This window comes from Austrofundulus limnaeus, unplaced genomic scaffold (assembly GCF_001266775.1).
Source record: "Austrofundulus limnaeus strain Quisiro unplaced genomic scaffold, Austrofundulus_limnaeus-1.0 Scaffold19, whole genome shotgun sequence".
In the NCBI taxonomy this organism is placed as follows: Eukaryota; Metazoa; Chordata; class Actinopteri; order Cyprinodontiformes; family Rivulidae; genus Austrofundulus; species Austrofundulus limnaeus.
Genome location: NW_013952421.1, coordinates 694,428 through 712,479, shown reverse-complemented (window position 1 = coordinate 712,479; position 18,052 = coordinate 694,428). Strand labels below are relative to the sequence as shown.

Below are 18,052 nucleotides of genomic sequence, written 5' to 3'. Positions count from 1 at the left end.
AAACTGTTGTGTTTATAAAGAGTTCATCTGGTCCCAAATGAGGCAGTGGTCATGTCCCCCTAGTGGTCTGGCTTATTGCAATCGATCTTTTCGGTGTTCCATGCATAATGTCTGTTATTTTGACAGGTAAAAGAATTGTACTTGTAAATTTGATTTGTACTTGTAATGTGGCAAAGTTGTAACTTTTTAACTTGTATTTGTAACTTAAAAACCTGTATTCTCACATAAGAATTGTACTTGTAAATTTGATTCGTACTTGTAATGTGGCGATGTTAACAAATTCATGTACGTTTATAGACTTACATGTACAAATTTAGGCTCTTACACATACAATAATTCTGACAGTTCTCTTACCCGATACAGAAGGATCTCTGGAGCTTATCAACACTGTAGCTGAGCATGTTTCAGTTTTGAATGAAGCATGTAGGATTGAGCACTTGACCCTTTCATGGCGCACAGTCTCATGCCCTGAAGGGTGTATACATGACCCCTTTCTCCTTAGAGCTTATCATCAGTAAATCTTTTTTTTATGACTAACTTCTGTTGTCTTTTTTATTAACAGCTGGTCAAAAGGGAAGGAACAGGCTCAGAGCTGCCCATGACGGGTGACAAAGTGTTTGTTCATTATGTGGGCACACTTCTGGATGGGACACACTTTGACTCCAGCAGAGACAGAGGAGACAAGTTTTCCTTTGAGCTGGGCAAAGGTTGTTGTTTTTTTTATCTAAGCAGCACTAATATTTGTCAGCTACAGCCTCACACTGATCATGATTATGCTTGCTCTATTTAGGGCAAGTGATAAAGGCATGGGATATCGGCGTGGCCACAATGAAAGTGGGAGAGTTGAGCCAGTTTGTTTGTAAACCAGAGTATGCATATGGATCTGCAGGCAGCCCACCAAAGATACCTCCCGATGCCACTCTTATTTTTGAGGTATGCTTAATTTGTAATGTGGCTAAATGTTTAAAACAGTGTAATCTCATTACTGGCTTGGAAAATCTACACATTAAATCGTGTTTCTCTCTTGAAGGTGGAACTGTTTGAATTTCGAGGAGAGGACATAACAGAAGATGAGGACGGAGGAATCATTCGGCGTATTATCACTAAAGGAGAGGGTTATTCCAAGCCCAACGAAGGAGCAGTTGTGGAAGGTAATAACGATAGCCAATTCATTTACAATTCAGAGGGCTACGATACAATTATGAAATGATTGATGCTTCTCGGATTATTTGCAGTTATCTGGTTTGTGAATTAACAGGATGCAGCTAGTAAGCCTTAGCTTACGATGATATTTAAAGCAATGTGCCACTGAAGTACAGAGGTAGAAGTTCAATTTTACAAACTGAAGTGACTCATTTATTTTACGTATGTGAACAATACCTTACAAATGTTCCTGCATAATAAAAAGTGCACAATGTGACAAAAAAAACTTGTTAATAAAAGGCTGCTGATAAACAATTAGCATAGATGCTAACTTAACATTGAAAACATCACAGAAAAGCTAATGTAATGTGTTATCCCTGAGACTTTAGACACGAATCAAACTTTTGTAAGTCATCACTAAACACAGTCATGTTTTGATAACTTCAGCTATTACTTACAGACACGTTTTGTTAAGTGTTTACCAAAGAAAAGATGGAAAAATGTGAAAACGGCAGCATGTTTCAGCTACAGCAAAACCTATATGACAAACCGCACTGTGGTGACACTTAAAAGTGGCAACACAGATTAACGTTAAAATCATTTTTTAACATCCATCCATTCATCTTCTCACCCGCTCATTCCTTTCAGGGGCGCATGGGTCACCGGTGCCCATATCCAGCAGTCACAATGCGAGGGGCGGGGTATACCCTGGACAGGTCGCAAGTCCATCACAGGGCCACACATAGAGACAAATGAGACAACCATTCACTCTCTCACTCAGGGACAATTTTAGAGTTACCAATTAACCTAACAGTCATGTTTTTGGTCTGTGGGAGGAAACCGGAGTGCCCGGAGAGAACCCACGCATGCACAGAGAGAACATGCAAACTCTACCCAGAAAGGTCCCTGGGCCGGGATTTGAACCGGCGACCTTCTTGCGGAGAGGCATCAGCTCTACCAACTGAGCCACCGTGAGCCATTTTTTAACAGTTGGGAACTATTCAGATTTGTCTATTTCTGTGACACGTCAAAAAATAGATTGCTGCCCCTACCCCTAGAAGGTTGTTGAGTTGCAGCCATTTCTATGCCAGCATTAAATTGACCATTCTGATGGGGAAAACCAATATTTAGTAAACAGCTTTTTCAAAAACTGAAAGGTAAAAATGAATACTTTTCATCAGTGTAGATCATAAATATGTTTTAATTTATTTGTTTTACATTTCAGTCACTGTGGAGGGTACCTGTGATGAGCGTGTTTTTGACCAGAGAGAACTAAAGTTTGAGATTGGAGATGGAGACAGTTTTGGTTTGCCAGCTGGTTTGGAGAAATGCATCATGGCCATGGAGCAGGGAGAAGAGGCACTCTTCACAATCAAGTCTAAGTATGATTGAGTTTAATATCGCACCTTCACCTTGTTTAATGTGAAGTCCTGTCAGAGAGTTGTCCAGAGTTACTCTGATGAAGAGCTTTAACGTCTGTCATCATAGATTGCTGTCACAACTTAGTGGTTAAAGACTACTGAATGTAAATTGGTATTAATTGTCTGGCATGATTGATTGAAAACTGCCTTGTTGCCCAAGCAAAGCGACAGCTTTCATACACTTAAGAGCGACAATGTTTGTGGTTTGCAGATATGGCTTTGGAAATGCTGGAAGTGAAAAGTATAACATTCCTGGTGGAGCAACACTGAAATACAAGATAAAGCTGACAGCCTTTGAGAAGGTAAGCAGATCCTGCAGCTATGCAGCAGCTTAACAGTAGGTGTTGAATAGCTTTTGTTTACCGAACGTTTTTTTCTGTTTCTTAGTCGAAGGAGTCATGGGAAATGAACACTGTAGAAAAGCTGGAGCAAAGTAGTATTGTCAAAGAGAAAGGAACACAGTATTTTAAGGTATGTCTTAAAGAAGCATGTTTCATATTGGTGTGTTTGCAAACTATCACATTAACCCTTGCTTGAACGTTATTGAAATTTGTAAAAAGTAACTGTTTTCTGCAAAACAAAAAAATGTGTAATAGTTTATGCATTTACTGCCGATGGCATAAAAAAATGTTTAAAAAGCATTAAATTGGTTTGGCTGATCTGCAGGAACCGTGACCATAACGCAGTAAAGCGGGGCGGCTGTGGTAGAGTGGTTAGGGGGAGTCGTCCTGGAACCAGAAGGTCGCCGATCCCCGTTCAGTTGACTCAGTCATTGTGTGCAAAACACCTTACCCACCTTGCCTACTGATGGTGGTCAGAGGGTCCGGTGGTCACTGTGTATGGCAGCCTCGCCTCTGTCAGTTTGCCCCAGGGCAGCTGTGGCTACAATTGTAGTTTGCCATCATCAGTGTGTGAATGTCTGTAGTGTGAATCGCCTTGTGTGTCCTGGATGGATAGAAAGGTGCTATATAAGTACAGTCCATTTACCATTTTACCATTCAACATTTATTGAGCTAAAGTTTGATGTGGTAGCTAAGAGTCGTTCGCGTATCAAACTTTTAATCGTGACCACTTGTAATATCACATGAGATGGCAAATAATTGTATTTACATGCAGGATAGTGGGTCACGAGGACCGGAATTGAGAACCACTGTTCTAGCGTGATGTGCATCCGTTCAAGCAATTCTAGGCCTTGAATTTTTCCTGAATTTGAGCATATTTTGCTACTTTACTGTGACTTTTGACCAACTGGTTCTTTGTTACAGGAGGGAAAATACAAGCAAGCATCTGTTCAGTACAAAAAGATTGTTTCTTGGTTGGAGCATGAGTCTGGCCTGTCCGAAGAGGATGAAAAGAAAGCAAAAGCGTTGCGGCTAGCTGCGCACCTGAACTTGGCCATGTGCTACCTTAAAATGCAGGAACCAAACCAAGCTTTAGAGAACTGTGACAAGGTATTGAAGGTTTACTCTCTGCATATAGAAACATGTCGCAAAAACAGTTTAATTCTTTAACAGTAGATCGTAAGTTTATCTCAGGAGAGTTTGTTTCATTAGAATTGCAGATTTGTCAAAATGTTTTAATCAGGCTGTTTTCAGGCACTCGAAATCGATTCCTCCAACGAGAAAGCTTTGTTCCGAAGAGGGGAGGCGCTGTTCTGTATGAAAGAGTTCGACAGCGCGAGAGACGACTTCCAGAGAGTTGTTCAGCTCTATCCTGCCAACAAGGCTGCAAAGAGTCAGGTAAAAGATTAGATTTCCTGTTTTTTGTTTGTTTGTTTTGTTTTTTTGTATGATGCTCTTTGTACAGAAAAGGCCACGCACTGAAAATATTTCTAACTGCATCAAATTTCTCAAATCATTTTTCTGTTAAACCAGTCATTTATTGCTGCAGATCCTGTTTAAGTCTAAAAACATTGTTTGCTCGTGTCCTTCCAGGTGCTCCTGTGTCATAAACGTATGAAAGAGCAGCACGAGAAGGACAAACGGATCTATGCCAACATGTTCCAAAAGTTTGCAGAGAGGGATTCGAAGGTAAGGGCAGCCGTGCTTCACAGCCACCACTAGAGGGCGCACCAAGTGTGTTTATCAGCTGGTTTGTAGCTGAACGAGAAGGTGCTAATCTTTGTTTTTACCCTTTCATCCACGGAACAGAAAGAAGCAGAGAAGGTGAAGACTGACGACAAAGAGAACGGCGATGAAGAAATGGAGGTGGAAAATGGGGAAAAGGAAACAGCGAGTGAGGCGAATTGATGTGATCTCGTTGTGATTCAACTGTAATTAGACTTTTATAACTGGCCGTTTGTGTTTTAAGGTGTGATCTTGTGTGTGTGTATATATAAAAATGTATATGAGTGAGAGTGGCTGAGAGCACTGACCTTGGGCGTGTCTTTTGACCTTTCGTTGTGTCCGAGCTCTCTGGTGTGGCAGCTAGCTGAGTGAGGGGGGGCTTCCTCAGTTGATGGCACTATGGGATATGGATTTATTAAATGAATTGAGTGCCATTACCCCAGCTCTGAACCCTTTTAGCCCACAGCTTGGATCTGTGCATGTTGATTTTTTACAGAAGTGAGTTGGAACAAAAGTGCATCCCAGGTGTTGCGTGCAGAATTTCAAACCACCTCACCCATAAAGGGCTAGACCATCCATTTTCCCCTGCACCACCTCCTGTCCTACTGCCCTCCTCATTTTTGCTGTCCATCTAAGCCTCCACTCATGGGCCTACTGATCAATTCCTAGAGCAGTGATGGCTGTGTGTGTTGATCTGGTGTGTTTTGAATGTTAGTGCCTGTGTCCTAAAGTATGTACGTAGCAGCACTGTGGACTGGCAGATTAATAAACCTGGAATAGTTCAAACTTCGAGCCACTTTCAGCTTAAAACGTGGAGCTCTTAAAACCTCTAGGGTACAGGACTGTTCACTTTTTTTTTTTCCTTTGGAAGTATTGGCTTTGTACTTGTTTTTCTTTCTTAGTGTTGTGCTTGTGATTTCTGTATTGTTCTCAAACACGTTTAAAAAAATTGATTACTCAACGAAAACGTGCTTAAGTTCTGTTCATTTTAGTAAACGGTGCCTACAGGGACAAAAATTAAATAGATGTCTAATTTTAAGACCAGCTTTTGAGTTTCTTTGTTGAGAAAAATCACTGCTTGATTTGTCTTGACAGAAGGATATAATAAACTGTAATTATACAATAAACAGAGCATGTGATTTTTTTTAAGTATTCTCTGCTTTGTCTGCTTATGAAAACAACTGAGAAACTAAAAACAGAGTATTAATGGTAATCAGTGGCCTTCAGTTTAAGTTATAACAAATGAAACAGCATATATTTTCTAAATCAGTTATCAAAATGGTATGACAAAACAAAATTTGAAACAGTAATTGGTGTTACCATCTTTTTTTTCTTAAGTGGCATCTGTTTTTCATATTCTTCCACGGTTTCAATACTGTAGTGATTAATCAGCTATACTGTACCAAACATCTACCAATAATCATTTTTAAATATTAACTGAAAATATGGTCGTCACCTGAAAAACAAACTGCTGTAGGAGGTGAAAAACTGCATGGGAAACTAAGGTGAGGTTGCTTTAGGTCACAGGCAAATGGCACAACAAAAAAACGAGGAAGTTAAAATACATAAACAGACTCTTTAATGCGAAGACTTCTCAGCGGACCAAGTTTTTAAAATTTAATGTTCCAGATCTTTTGAAGAAGCTCAAAGAAATGAGAAATGCTTGGGACTGCAGTGATTGGCCAGGGGAGTTTTACGCAGCAGATGAAAGCTGCATCATATTTAATGTTGTATTTAGACTGGATCAAAATTATTGTGGGGATCATATCCATAAATCATAAATCATTAGTTCTACAAGATGTTTGAGACAAACTACCTGCCAGGTTTCTTTAAAAAGGGGTGGGGTATTGTGTCTTACAGGCACATAGTTCTATACCACAATCAACTTATGTTGCCTTCAGTCATTGAAAAATGCTATATATATTAAAGATAAAATTTATTTTGCATCATGTCCTATCTAAAAACCTTGAAATTGACCTCTGTCTCTCTACAAACTTCCTTATCATTTAGGACACTCCCAACTCAGCACTTTTTCCACAACAATGCTTTGGGGGAGTGGTGCTCGGATGAGAGCTCTGTTGCAGACTTGAGTTTCAGGGAGCTATGTACAAATAAGACAATGTTTTGTACCAGCAAGAGTTTAGGCAGATCCAAATGGCTACAACACGAGATTCAAAGATTTCTCAAACGTATGAATGGGCCAAAACAACAAGGATGATGAGGGAATGACATAACAGGATATAAGGCTCAAAAAAGTCGAATTTGCATAATAGACTCTCACAGGCTTAAATTAGTTTCTCTGGTTTTAGTGATCTCTTTGTATCCAGTTTCATAAGCTTCAGCACATTAGTGACATGTTTATCTGGACCCCCATTCTTTTTAAAAATGCGGACAAATTGTAACATCTTTCCCACAACCACAGAATGTGTTTTCTGACAGGGTTGTTACAGAAATATTTATAATATTTTTATTTTGTTAAATCCTGCGGATGTTTTATGAAGATTATCAAGGCTGCACCTGTTTTAGTCAGCAGGACATGGTCTTTGTTTGCTCCCTATAGATGAGTAGGAACTCTAATCTCCTCTCAGGGTCACGGAGATCATCTTACAAAAGTGCTCTTTCCCCCCCATCTGCCTTTTCTTCATTCTGATAAACAAGGAGGAGAATGTAATTATCTGTGAGACATTCCTTTCTTGTGTCAAAGAAAATATTAAATGTTAGAAATAGAAATGATGTGGGATATCAGTTCATCTTTGTGATACTTATGGCTGACATGAATATATATCAACGCAAAAGTCTGGAGTCATCCATTATTTATTTTAATTTCAAAGTGGTCTGATTAGGTCTTAGGGCCTCTTTGAAGGTCTTTCAAATTTTTTTCTTCAGGGAGGTTCTGCTGTTTTTTCACCTACTTTCAGCTCAACACCTGAGCACTTTTAGAGAAATGTAATTAAGTCTCTTAACTCTGACCTGTGAATAATTCAGGCACAAAAAACCACTAAACTCAAGGGTTGAACTTGTGTCTACACATAATTAAAAAACTTTTTTAAATAGGACCTTTAGTTCATTTTTGCAGCTTGTCACAAATACAATTTTTTTTCCAAATTCTTTATCTGGGCCTATGACAAATACAAATGCATAAATATACTGTGTATATTTCAGCAGCAACAATCCCCAAACAGTTATCAACTTGACATACAGTACCGAAAGATGATGCATCTCCCACATCTTCTATCAGGTCTGGATTCTTCTCTTTTTCTTAAAAGACATGACCTTCTGACACTGTTCGTCCGCTAAAGGGGTGGTTGTGTCTGTCACTTTTTCATTTGTCCTCCACTTTTAACCACTTCATTACACAACATGACACTGACTTGATCAGAATCAGATAGAACTAGACATGGGTTTTTACGATGTAAAAACAAGTGTGCATTGCCATGTAGCATGGCTTTGCCTGCAGCATTGGACTTGCAGAATGAACTTTGACCAAGTTCAAATATGTTTTCTATTCCAGCTTGTGCCTGTCACATCAGCAGGTGTTTGTAATTAAGGTAATTGTGTGATAATATGAAATTTGAAGAGTTTTTTTTTTTTTTGTTTAAGTTGCTTTAGCTGGGTTTTGAACCCTGATCTCCCACATGAAAGTCCATGACATAGACCATTAGACCAAGGTGGCAGGGGTTGATTTGTATGTGTGCAGAAAGAGACCACATTGCCAATACAATTATTGACACAAAAATGCATAATATTACAACAATCGAGCAGTATTAAGACAATATTATAGTAAAACATCAAAATACAATCATATTAGTACTGTAAACACTGAACTACTGAGTTGAAATATTAAACTATGGTGCAGTACCAAGTTGAGTACAGCATGGGGCAGTATTGGACCAATACAAGGTTCCACTGACTGCCAGTATAATTCATTAAACATTAATATTTCATAAACTATAAGTTTTACAGGCACCAAAAGGCATAGCCATCATTTGGCACGGGAGCTTTACAGATATAAATTACAATGGCAGCTCTAGGACAAAGTATGCAGGAGGAGAAGCATGGCAAAGTTGAGATAACTTGGATGACTGGACAGAAAAAGCAGCCGAAAGTTTAAATAGAAACTTTTTTCTTTTTTAGTTTAACTAGAATCTGTGAAAGAGCTTCAGAAAGTTTTGAGATATTATTGATCAAGAAGGAAAGTCTGGCTAATTGGACTATAAAGACTATAAAAAAGATGATGTAAACGTTTGCACTGATTGAAAGTGATAGCACTACACTCTGGAATAAAATAGCATTTAGAAGCACATTAAATTAGCTGGTCAGGTCCAAAATACAAACGTTTTATTAGCCTGGTTAGCCAAGAGAGCTAAGGTTTCTTGTGGTAAACAAACAGAGTACTTTAAAATACACGCTGTACGTTTTTATTACGGGGTGAATTCCTGCATTCTCATGATAGGAAAGAAGCCACTAAAATATCAAATTATGAACATACAGTACCTGTTCCAGGTAAGTCTGGAGTAAGGGGTGGGGTTTCTGCTCATGTTTGTTCGCCCTTCAAATCTCAGAGCCACTTGTGTAAAGCTAACTGCTAGCAAGCGTGTATTATTTCCGGTCTTGCATTTCAAAATAAAACAACCAATGAAAATAATAAATGTTTATTGAAGTAATGGAGCTAAATGGGAAAAAATATAAAAGCACTACTATGTTGTTTTACTTAATAAATTAAATTGCAAGTATATAGGTATGTATACGTGACTTTTTGTGCCTCCATGCTTTGGCAATGCTTTTAATTTTAATCTACACGCGGTCGTGTTTGGGCAGTTTTCTACCTTGTTCTGTCTGACTTGATGAAATGGTGATTGGAGCCGAAGCTGGTGTGAGATTTTCACTCTTCATTGTGCTGCTTCGTGTGTGAGTGTGCGTTTCAGGGCTAGCAGGAGCAGAGGTTAGGATCCCCGGCGCTCCGTCCGTGATTCAGAGGAAAAGAGAAACTCTTTGAAATATTTAGATGAACGAGTATAGATTGCCAGTCGTTTTGTTTTGTTTTTTTCAAGCGTGATGAGAGCAATCAAGAGGGGACTTACGCACTGGGTTTGTTTTTAGGGTATTGGTAGTGAGCAGCAGCACCCACCGGGGATCGAACTCGCGGTGTGTCCGGATCCCCGCTGCTAACAGATGAGAAAAGCGGGATAAAAGTTTCGTCCCGGAGCCAAGATGATCGCCGCGTTTTTCCCCTTGAAGAAACTGCGTCGGAAAGGCAAATGTGTTCTTTTTGGAGCCATTCTCCTGGTTGGAGCGTTGGCCGTCTACAATGAAATAGTTGCTGCTGGCAGGGCACCATGGAGCAGTGCAAGCGGTGAGTTGTGACTCAACAAGTGGCTCTGCCACTTTAAATCATTCATAAACACAATTTAGACAATGCTTCTATTCAAACAAACCGCTACCAACAATTAAAAAAAAAGCCAGAACCTAGAAATTGCACTATATTAATTTGCATAAATCTACAATTAAATTGAAAGATGTGCACAAGAGAAAATAAAGTTAAAGGGGCAGTGGTATTAACAGGCACATAGTTCAGTTATACCACAGTTATGAAAATGCTGTGTAAATCAAAAAATACATTTGAATTTGCATCATACCCTACCTAGAGTTTATTGTGCTCCAGGGAGGTGGCATGTGCAGATAGGCGGTGCTTTGTTCAGGTGTTAGCTCCACATGACCTCCACAGAAGATTCAATGAGTTCTTATGAGTCAAATCAACATTTTGGGTATGTTTTTTAATCAGGTAATGACATTAAATCATGATAAAATTCAACAAAGTCAATTTTGCATAATCCCTTTCTGAAAATCTTTTTAAAGACATGGTGGTAATATAGATAAATGGTTGTGTCTGTCACCCGCCTAATGTCTTCTAATATAGGTGGCCTCATTTAAGAGCTACACTCATGTTGAAACCATGTGTCATGACACTGCAGTTTGTCACTAAGCAAAAACCTCATCCCACAGTGACGTTTCATGCAGCTTATTCTTGTGTAACTAGAAACATGTTTCCGATTTGTGGTCAGAAAGGGCTTGCAATGACACACAGTTGCAGGAATACCTTACTGAATTGCATCAAGTAAATTTTGAGTTTATTCATTCATTAATATGAAAGTTTCACACCAAAAGACTACGTTTCGGTGGCTGCATGTATATTACACATGACATGATCATGAGCAGGCAAGCCATCGACACTTGTCATGAATATATAAAGGTAACAGGTAGGGGTGCACCAAAAAATGGTTTTAAATCGGAACCGTGACTCTCATTTACAAAGACTCAGAATCTATTTAAAATGTCCCAAAATCGATATATATGAAGGAAAATCCAAAGGTGGTCAACCTCCATTTTGTAACCACTTGGGATGTCCTGGCGTCACATGGAGCTGTTTCTGGAATGTATGAATGTGCAGAAAGCACCACAACAAAGAGGAAACTAAACTGGAGGAAAGAGAAATTCAACCGACCCTGTCTTCATTGAATGCAAAAATTTTTGGCTCATTTTGTTTTTTTACTGCCTGAGTCTGAGTTTGACATGAGCTTCACTGTGTGCAAAATTTGCAAAATTAAGATGAAGCACTTTAGGAACACGACAAATGGGCTCACGTTGAGTTTTGAATGAAAAAAAATCAATTTTGAGTCGAATCGTGACCCCAAAAATCTGAATCGAATCGTGAGATGGTAAAAGATTCCCACCCCCTAGTAACAGGTGAAAACTGAGGAAAATGAGGTCTTTTGTGCATCGAAGTTAGTAAGGAACGGGGGAAGGGAAGGCCAGGAGGTCAGGCTGCACAAACGCTCAGAAGGAAATCTTGTTTCTCACTAAACAACCAAACTTCCTGCCCTCTACTGTGTCTTCACACATCACGTTAGCTTTTGCTGCTCTCGCAGAGATGACACGAGGATACCACTGCAGAAAAGATGGAGATTTTTTTAACTTACAATGTAAACATTGATGTGTTGTTCTGTCATTGTTGGAATAAGAGGATGTAAAACATCTTATATTGGCGCATAAATAAAAATGAAATGTAAAAGTTTGAAATTTTTTCTAAAGCACAAAACAATGCTTCACATCACCTTATTTCAAGCTCTTGATAAGCTTAACTTCCATTGCTTCTCTTAAAAAGACCTGTCGCTAAGCTTTCTCATTATAAATGTTTAATAGCTACTGATTTATTAAGTTAATAAAATGATGTAATAATGTTTAAGTGCACTATTTATCACACTAAGTACTAGTTTTACAAATTAGTAAAAAAAAACTTCTACCTTGTTGGAACATGTTAGTCATAAATTACATTAAAATTATTCCATGGTGTCATAAAACTAGAATAGAAAGACTGCAGTCTCGTTTCTATTTAAACTTTTGTCTGCAGCATGTTTATCGCCTCTTCTAGACTCAAACTGATTAAACTGGAGAGGCAGGTTGCTGCAGGAGCGTGCACAGACTTGGGGTTTCACTTATGGATCTGTAAGGAACTGCTTGTTTTCCCTCCGGTAGGCCACACAGAAACTTAGATAAGTTTGAGTAACTGCAGTTAATGAATGTCTTCATAGAGCTGAAAGAGATGGCAGAAGAGAAAGTCAGAGTTGAGTTTATGATAAAAGTGTTAATTATCATATAGGTATTTTCTACTTACCTGGCAAATATTTTAATATTGTTTGTCTGCTTTATTGGTGGTCAAAATCAGAGCCAGAAGATGCTTTCTTTTTCTCTTCTATTACTACTAGCTTAATAGCTGTAAAATTGACTGAGTATAGCTATTTGGGTTTGAAGTCAGTTATCTGTGGTGGCCGTCTTGTATTGGTTTGACTCCAAAAGTTCCAGTGATTATTTTGTGAGAGTTTCAACGAAAAACATCCACTAGTTCATGAGATATTTTGCTAACAGAAAGACAAGCAAACACACAGAGAGCAAGCAACTACATTATCCCCAACTGCTGAAATATACATATATTGTAAAATGCACCTTTTTTTTTTGTCTTTTTAGTAAATTTGCACTCCACTTATTAGTTTAAAAATCAATGAACTTGTGCAAAATGTATAATCACTTTGGGAAACATCTATTTCAGTCAGTATTTGTCTTTTTTGGTAAATTTATAAATTATGTTTAAATCATATTCAAAACCTGTGGAAATACGTGTTTATTCCTGGATTTCTTTCAAGTCTTTAACGGAGAAGGTGAAACGTTTCACACGTTTTTATTCGGAGTTCGATGGCAGATTTGTAATTAGTAAAAGCTTTGATTTACAACTTTACTCATATGTGTGTAACCTGTTTTTTCCCCTCGATGCTTGCCTCTTGTGGTTACATTCTCTTAGGATGTGGGTACGGAGCACTCTCTTGATCATTAACCAGCAAACCTGCATAAAGATCGGTTGACTTAACTTGCAGAACATTTATAAGCAGGATTTTTCTTTACCGTACAAAGGACTTTTCAGTACGACTGTTTCTTCAAACAAAGTTAAGTTAAAATAAGTCTTTTGCTTTTCCTAACTATTACTCTACAGAATTTCTTGTGCTGCCTGAAGTGGCCTCCGTGTCTCAGGGGTGTGTGTCTGGAGATCTCCACCCTAGCGATAATGACAGACCTTCCTGGCTGCTATAAACCCCAGTTCACTGACTATTACCACAAGCTCAAGAAAACCCAAACAGTGAAGCCCTATTATGAAGCACCCACTGCCCTGTAATTTTAGGTTATGATGAAGGACAGAAGAAATATATCTGTGTCTGCCAGAATGTGAAATATTTTTGTCAAAAACAGTGTCAAAGCAGGATCATTTGAAACACGTTAAGTTCTGCGATCATCAGCTGTGAATCAAAACAGAGTGAAACTCCTCTGGGATGTGGACGTGGGAAGAAAACATCTGGTATGAGGGAAATTTCATTTCTGCCACTTGTGCTTTGGGACCTGAATCAACCATCAAGCAAGTTCGTTTTGTGTGTGTAATGGAAAATATTCCTCCAAGGCAGAAACACTTGACTAAAACAAAGGTCGTCAAATGATTTAATAAGAGTTGCATGTATGCAGAGATGAGTGGCCACCGGACAGAGAGGAATCAGCAGCTCAGTCAAGTCACCACTGAGCTAACAACAGACAGGAAATACAATTTATACTTCCGGCGTGGTGTGTGAGAGCAAGTAAGAGCCTTACACAATGGTAGAGAGAGATATCAGATGACCAATGAGAAAATAACAAGTTACACATGCAATATGAAATTGGAACAAGTTTGCAGGCATTAGATGGCGTCTTTAAGAATCATGGGAACAGATTATACAAATGTGGCAGTAATCAATAAGAGATACAGATCATGTCAATGTAACTTAGCAGATAGGGATGTTATATAATATATTTCCACCAGTGTGTGATGGTTATGTTTGCAGGAACAGTTGTATTTCAGAGCTGTTTTCAATACGTCACTTGTCAAACATAAATATCATTTTTAAATGTGATTCGATACATTTCAATACACGGACTAAAGAATTTACATTTTTCTGTGAAAACACCAAGTTAATACTGAGCTGAATGACTTCACTGAAAAACCTAGAACTGAGTTGTTGATGGCAAAATAAGCAAAAAAACTCCCTAAAAGACAAGTAATTATATGCTGCTATATTGCCAAAAGTGGCGAATGCTGGTTTAAATTGGCAAAACTCTAGGTAAAAGCTAACTGTAACCAAAGGCTAATTAGCTAAAGGTAGCCAATGAATAGAAAAAACTAAAAGTTGCAAAACAGTAGCTAAATGCTAAAAATGCAAAAGGCTAGCTAAACGTAAACAGGTGAGTTTAAAATGAAAAAAGCCTAGCTAAAAGTAGCAATAAAAAGCTAAAAGTAACAAAAAGGTTAGGTAAAAGTATGAAAAGGCTATCCAGGAGCTAAAAATATAAAAGGCTAGTTAGAATCTAAAAATATCAAAAGGGTATCTAGAAGTTAAAATAGTAAAAGTTTGTCTAAAAGAAGCGAAAATGATAGCTAAAAGTTACCTAATGCTAAATAAAAGCTAAAAGCTGTAGCTACAAAAAGGTTAGCTAAAGTTAAAAGTATTTGAAAGAAGACAAAAAGAAAGCAATTACTCTAAAGCAGATTTCAGAAAGAACAATGTTTTTCAAGACATCTCAATACATTTGTATGTGAAAAACATTTGCATACTTTAAATTATTTTAAAATGTGCAAAAGTTAAAAAACAAAATAGTGCACATCTCTTGATGGATGCCACAGAACAAACAGTACAAGTGTAGAGTAAATACAGCATTCACGCAATGAATGTAATGTTTACAAATCATAAAAATCTTACAAATCACTGACAGAAACCATGTGGCTGTCTGTAATCAGTTACCCATCAACTCTGCAGAGCTCTGATCGTTTCTGTTTTTTTCTCTCTCTGCAGGTTCAAATCCTAATGCTGATGGCAGCAAATGGGGGAGAGTTGTGCTCAACCAAGCGGTGAGGAGAAAAGACAAAGTGTGATGACGCATGTGCTTGTGCAAATCGGGGTAGAAGAAACAAACTAAAGCTAAACCGTACCGAATGTGTTTTGTAGGGGAAAGGAAACGACAAGCCAGACTCAGTGGAGGATTCAAATGCCTGGATCTCCAGCTACACTCCACAGACGTGGAAACCAGAGGTTTGTGTGGTTGTACACGTGTACACATTGGTTGCATGCTTTAATACTACACCCCACCTGACCTGAACTCTGAATGGCCTGTCTGAACTTGCCCAGGTTATTCTCAGCCCAGTGCATTTGCCTGTTTATAGTTTCTTTCTGTTTTTCCTGTTTCAGCAGTGTTTAGCAGCGCCTGCTGCTTTGTGTCAGTGTCATCATATTTCTACTATATGAAGTGGATTTGTGTGCTAGCCAGTTGCTTGCATCTTATGTTTCACGTCGAGGGTAACTTTTGCTGCTTCTAGCTCTACGGGCTAGTGTAACCACACTTTAGAAATAGAATAACTGTTCAGTTTGCACAAAAACAAGACAAAAAAGTGTATTTCAATGGTTAAATTTTGTTGTTTTATTATCATCCACGGACGAAAGGCAAAGGCAGAAGATAATGTTTTTTGAGAAGTTCTAATAAAACTAACAGGACTACAGCAGATTGCCATACTGACATAAGAGTGAATAACTATTACACTGTACTAAAGCTGAGCTTCACACAAAATGAGCCAATTGACCTTTTATCGTTTACATAAAAAACATAAGAAAGAAAAAAATCCATGCTAAATTTCACACGCAACACAGATTTAATCTTGAGAGGTTATTTTCCTGCCCTTCGTCTGAACTTCACTCTAATCTTTAACTAACTTTGCTTATGACAGCAAACTGTTGAGCTTGACCTCTAAGGAATCCAGATTAACCACACTACAGCAGGTTATTTTTCCTCTTGCTCCGACTCAGCATCCTGTCCCGGTTCTGCGAGCAACACACGTGCAGATCAGATAGCACGGCCTCTTTGGTAGGTGTCACAAAGGTGTGTGTTTACAGGACATCTGGGACTCTCCTGAAACCCAGCTGCTGCACCATATACCTTGTGTGTACTTTCCAGTGTTTCCTATAAACCTTTATTGAGGTTACACAATGTGCAGAAGGGAGGTTTGTCTTCCGCCCCCACTCGCTTGTGATTTTAGTGCGTTAAAAGGTGCTGCTTTTCCAATTACAAACCTAGTTCTGAAATTGTGCAAAAACGTGACTAAAACTGAATGTAAGGATTTGCAAATCTGTTAAAATAGATGCAGTGTGCAGTTTAGCATTGTCTTACTGAAATATGCAAAGTCTTCCCTGAAAGAAATACAAGCAATCTTGATGAGAGCACATGATGTTCTATAGTCTTTATATACCGTTTTACATTGATGTCTAAGCTGCCAAAGTCATAGGCACTAATACACCCCCATACCATCAGTGAAGCAGACTTTGGAACCGTTTGTTGGTCTAAATGGTTCCTTTCCTCCTGAGAATGGGTGTGGTGTTTGGGATTTTTCAATTTGAATTTCTGATTTGTCAGACTGCAGAACTGTTTTCCACTTTGCCTCGCTTAATTTAAAATAACTACAAGAAGACGGCAGCGCTTCTTCATGGTTGCTTATTTGCATACTAAAGCTTCATTTGTGGATGACACGGTGAAATGTTTTTGCAGACAATAGTTTCTGGAATTCTTCTTGATTCCATGCAGTGATTCCCGTAACAAAAACAAACCTGTTTTTAAAACAGACAGGTTATAGCAGCCAGGTGAAACTCTGTCAATCTTTATTTCTGATATTTCTTTTTGTTGCAGTCTTCTTACTGATCTGTTGCCAATTCAATTAGTTGGAAAATGCTCCTCCAGCTGTTTCTTATTCGTACCACTCTCTTTTTGTGAAATGTTGCTGCCATAAAAAACATATTCTTTCCCTAAAAAAAAATCATTTATTGATTCAAATGTTTTAAAGATTTTACAGAACATCCCGACTTTTTCAGATTTGGGGTCGTACTGTATATCCAAGCAGAAAGACTTTAGTTGGTTTCTATTTTTAGACACATCTCAAACAATGGGTTTCCCACATCCTGTTTTTTATTTAGCTGAACTGACCCTTTGAGTAAGCTTTGTTTACATGTCGTAACGGGTGTCAATTGTAGGCCTCGAGTGGCAGGTGAGTGCTGCTGTCCTCTCTCTACATTGTCAAGTTTGTTTGTTGGGCGTCGTTTCCTTGCCTCCGAGGCCAAATGATGGGCGGTCCTGCTGCTGCTTCTTATGACTGTCACCGCTCTCATCACTCTTCCTGCAGTTTAAGGGGCAGGCCAACCTCCATGTGTTCGAAGACTGGTGTGGCAGTTCCGTCGCTGACCTGCACAGAAACTTGCACTTCCCTTTGTATCCACATGTGAGTCACACTCTTATCATCGAAGTACAGTTATCTTGTGAAGTGTGTTGGACAGGAAATGAACAATGTAACCCCCTTATCTCATGATTATGTACCGTACTTGCCTGTGTCTGGTTTATTTATTTTTTTTGTCTGCCTGGTAGCAAAATATCTAGATGGATGGATTTAATTAATTCTTAATTTAACCTCAGATAGTTCTGTATTTTTCGGACTATAAACCGCACCGGACTATAAGCCGCACCCGCCATTTTTAAAAAAAAAACCCGCGAACATTAACATACAGTATAAGCCGCACCGGACTATAAGCCGCACCCGCCATTTTTAAAAAAAAAACCCGCGAACATTAACATACAGTATAAGCCGCACCGGACTATAAGCCGCACCCGCCATTTTTAAAAAAAAAACCCGCGAACATTAACATACAGTATAAGCCGCACCGGACTATAAGCCGCACCCGCCATTTTTAAAAAAAAAACCCGCGAACATTAACATACAGTATAAGCCGCACCGGACTATAAGCCGCACCCGCCATTTTT

General features: G+C 38.7%; 2 protein-coding genes across 3 annotated transcripts in view; both read left to right on the top strand.

The window, feature by feature from the left end:
* fkbp4 (FKBP prolyl isomerase 4) overlaps nt 1-5,757 on the top strand; it is a 9,634-nt gene extending 3,877 nt beyond the window's left edge. The window contains exons 2-11 of one of the 2 annotated variants that reach the window (XM_014003504.1): nt 563-707; nt 791-933; nt 1,031-1,151; nt 2,369-2,525; nt 2,776-2,866; nt 2,952-3,035; nt 3,830-4,015; nt 4,160-4,303; nt 4,499-4,594; nt 4,715-5,757. In XM_014003504.1, coding sequence (XP_013858958.1) covers nt 563-707; nt 791-933; nt 1,031-1,151; nt 2,369-2,525; nt 2,776-2,866; nt 2,952-3,035; nt 3,830-4,015; nt 4,160-4,303; nt 4,499-4,594; nt 4,715-4,813 — 1,266 coding nt within the window. In that variant the 3' untranslated portion in view covers nt 4,814-5,757. Of the gene's footprint in view, nt 1-562; nt 708-790; nt 934-1,030; nt 1,152-2,368; nt 2,526-2,775; nt 2,867-2,951; nt 3,036-3,829; nt 4,016-4,148; nt 4,304-4,498; nt 4,595-4,714 lie in introns of those variants that run through there. The other variant, XR_001309877.1, reaches the window with a different exon arrangement.
* A 3,755-nt stretch (nt 5,758-9,512) lies between these two features.
* Nucleotides 9,513-18,052, top strand: part of b4galnt3b (beta-1,4-N-acetyl-galactosaminyl transferase 3b) — a gene marked incomplete in the record, with an annotated part of 26,098 nt that continues 17,558 nt past the window's right edge. Inside the window, 4 exon segments of the mRNA XM_014003495.1 lie at nt 9,513-9,983; nt 15,052-15,107; nt 15,205-15,288; nt 17,421-17,516. Of these exon segments, the coding sequence (XP_013858949.1) occupies nt 9,842-9,983; nt 15,052-15,107; nt 15,205-15,288; nt 17,421-17,516 (378 nt within the window).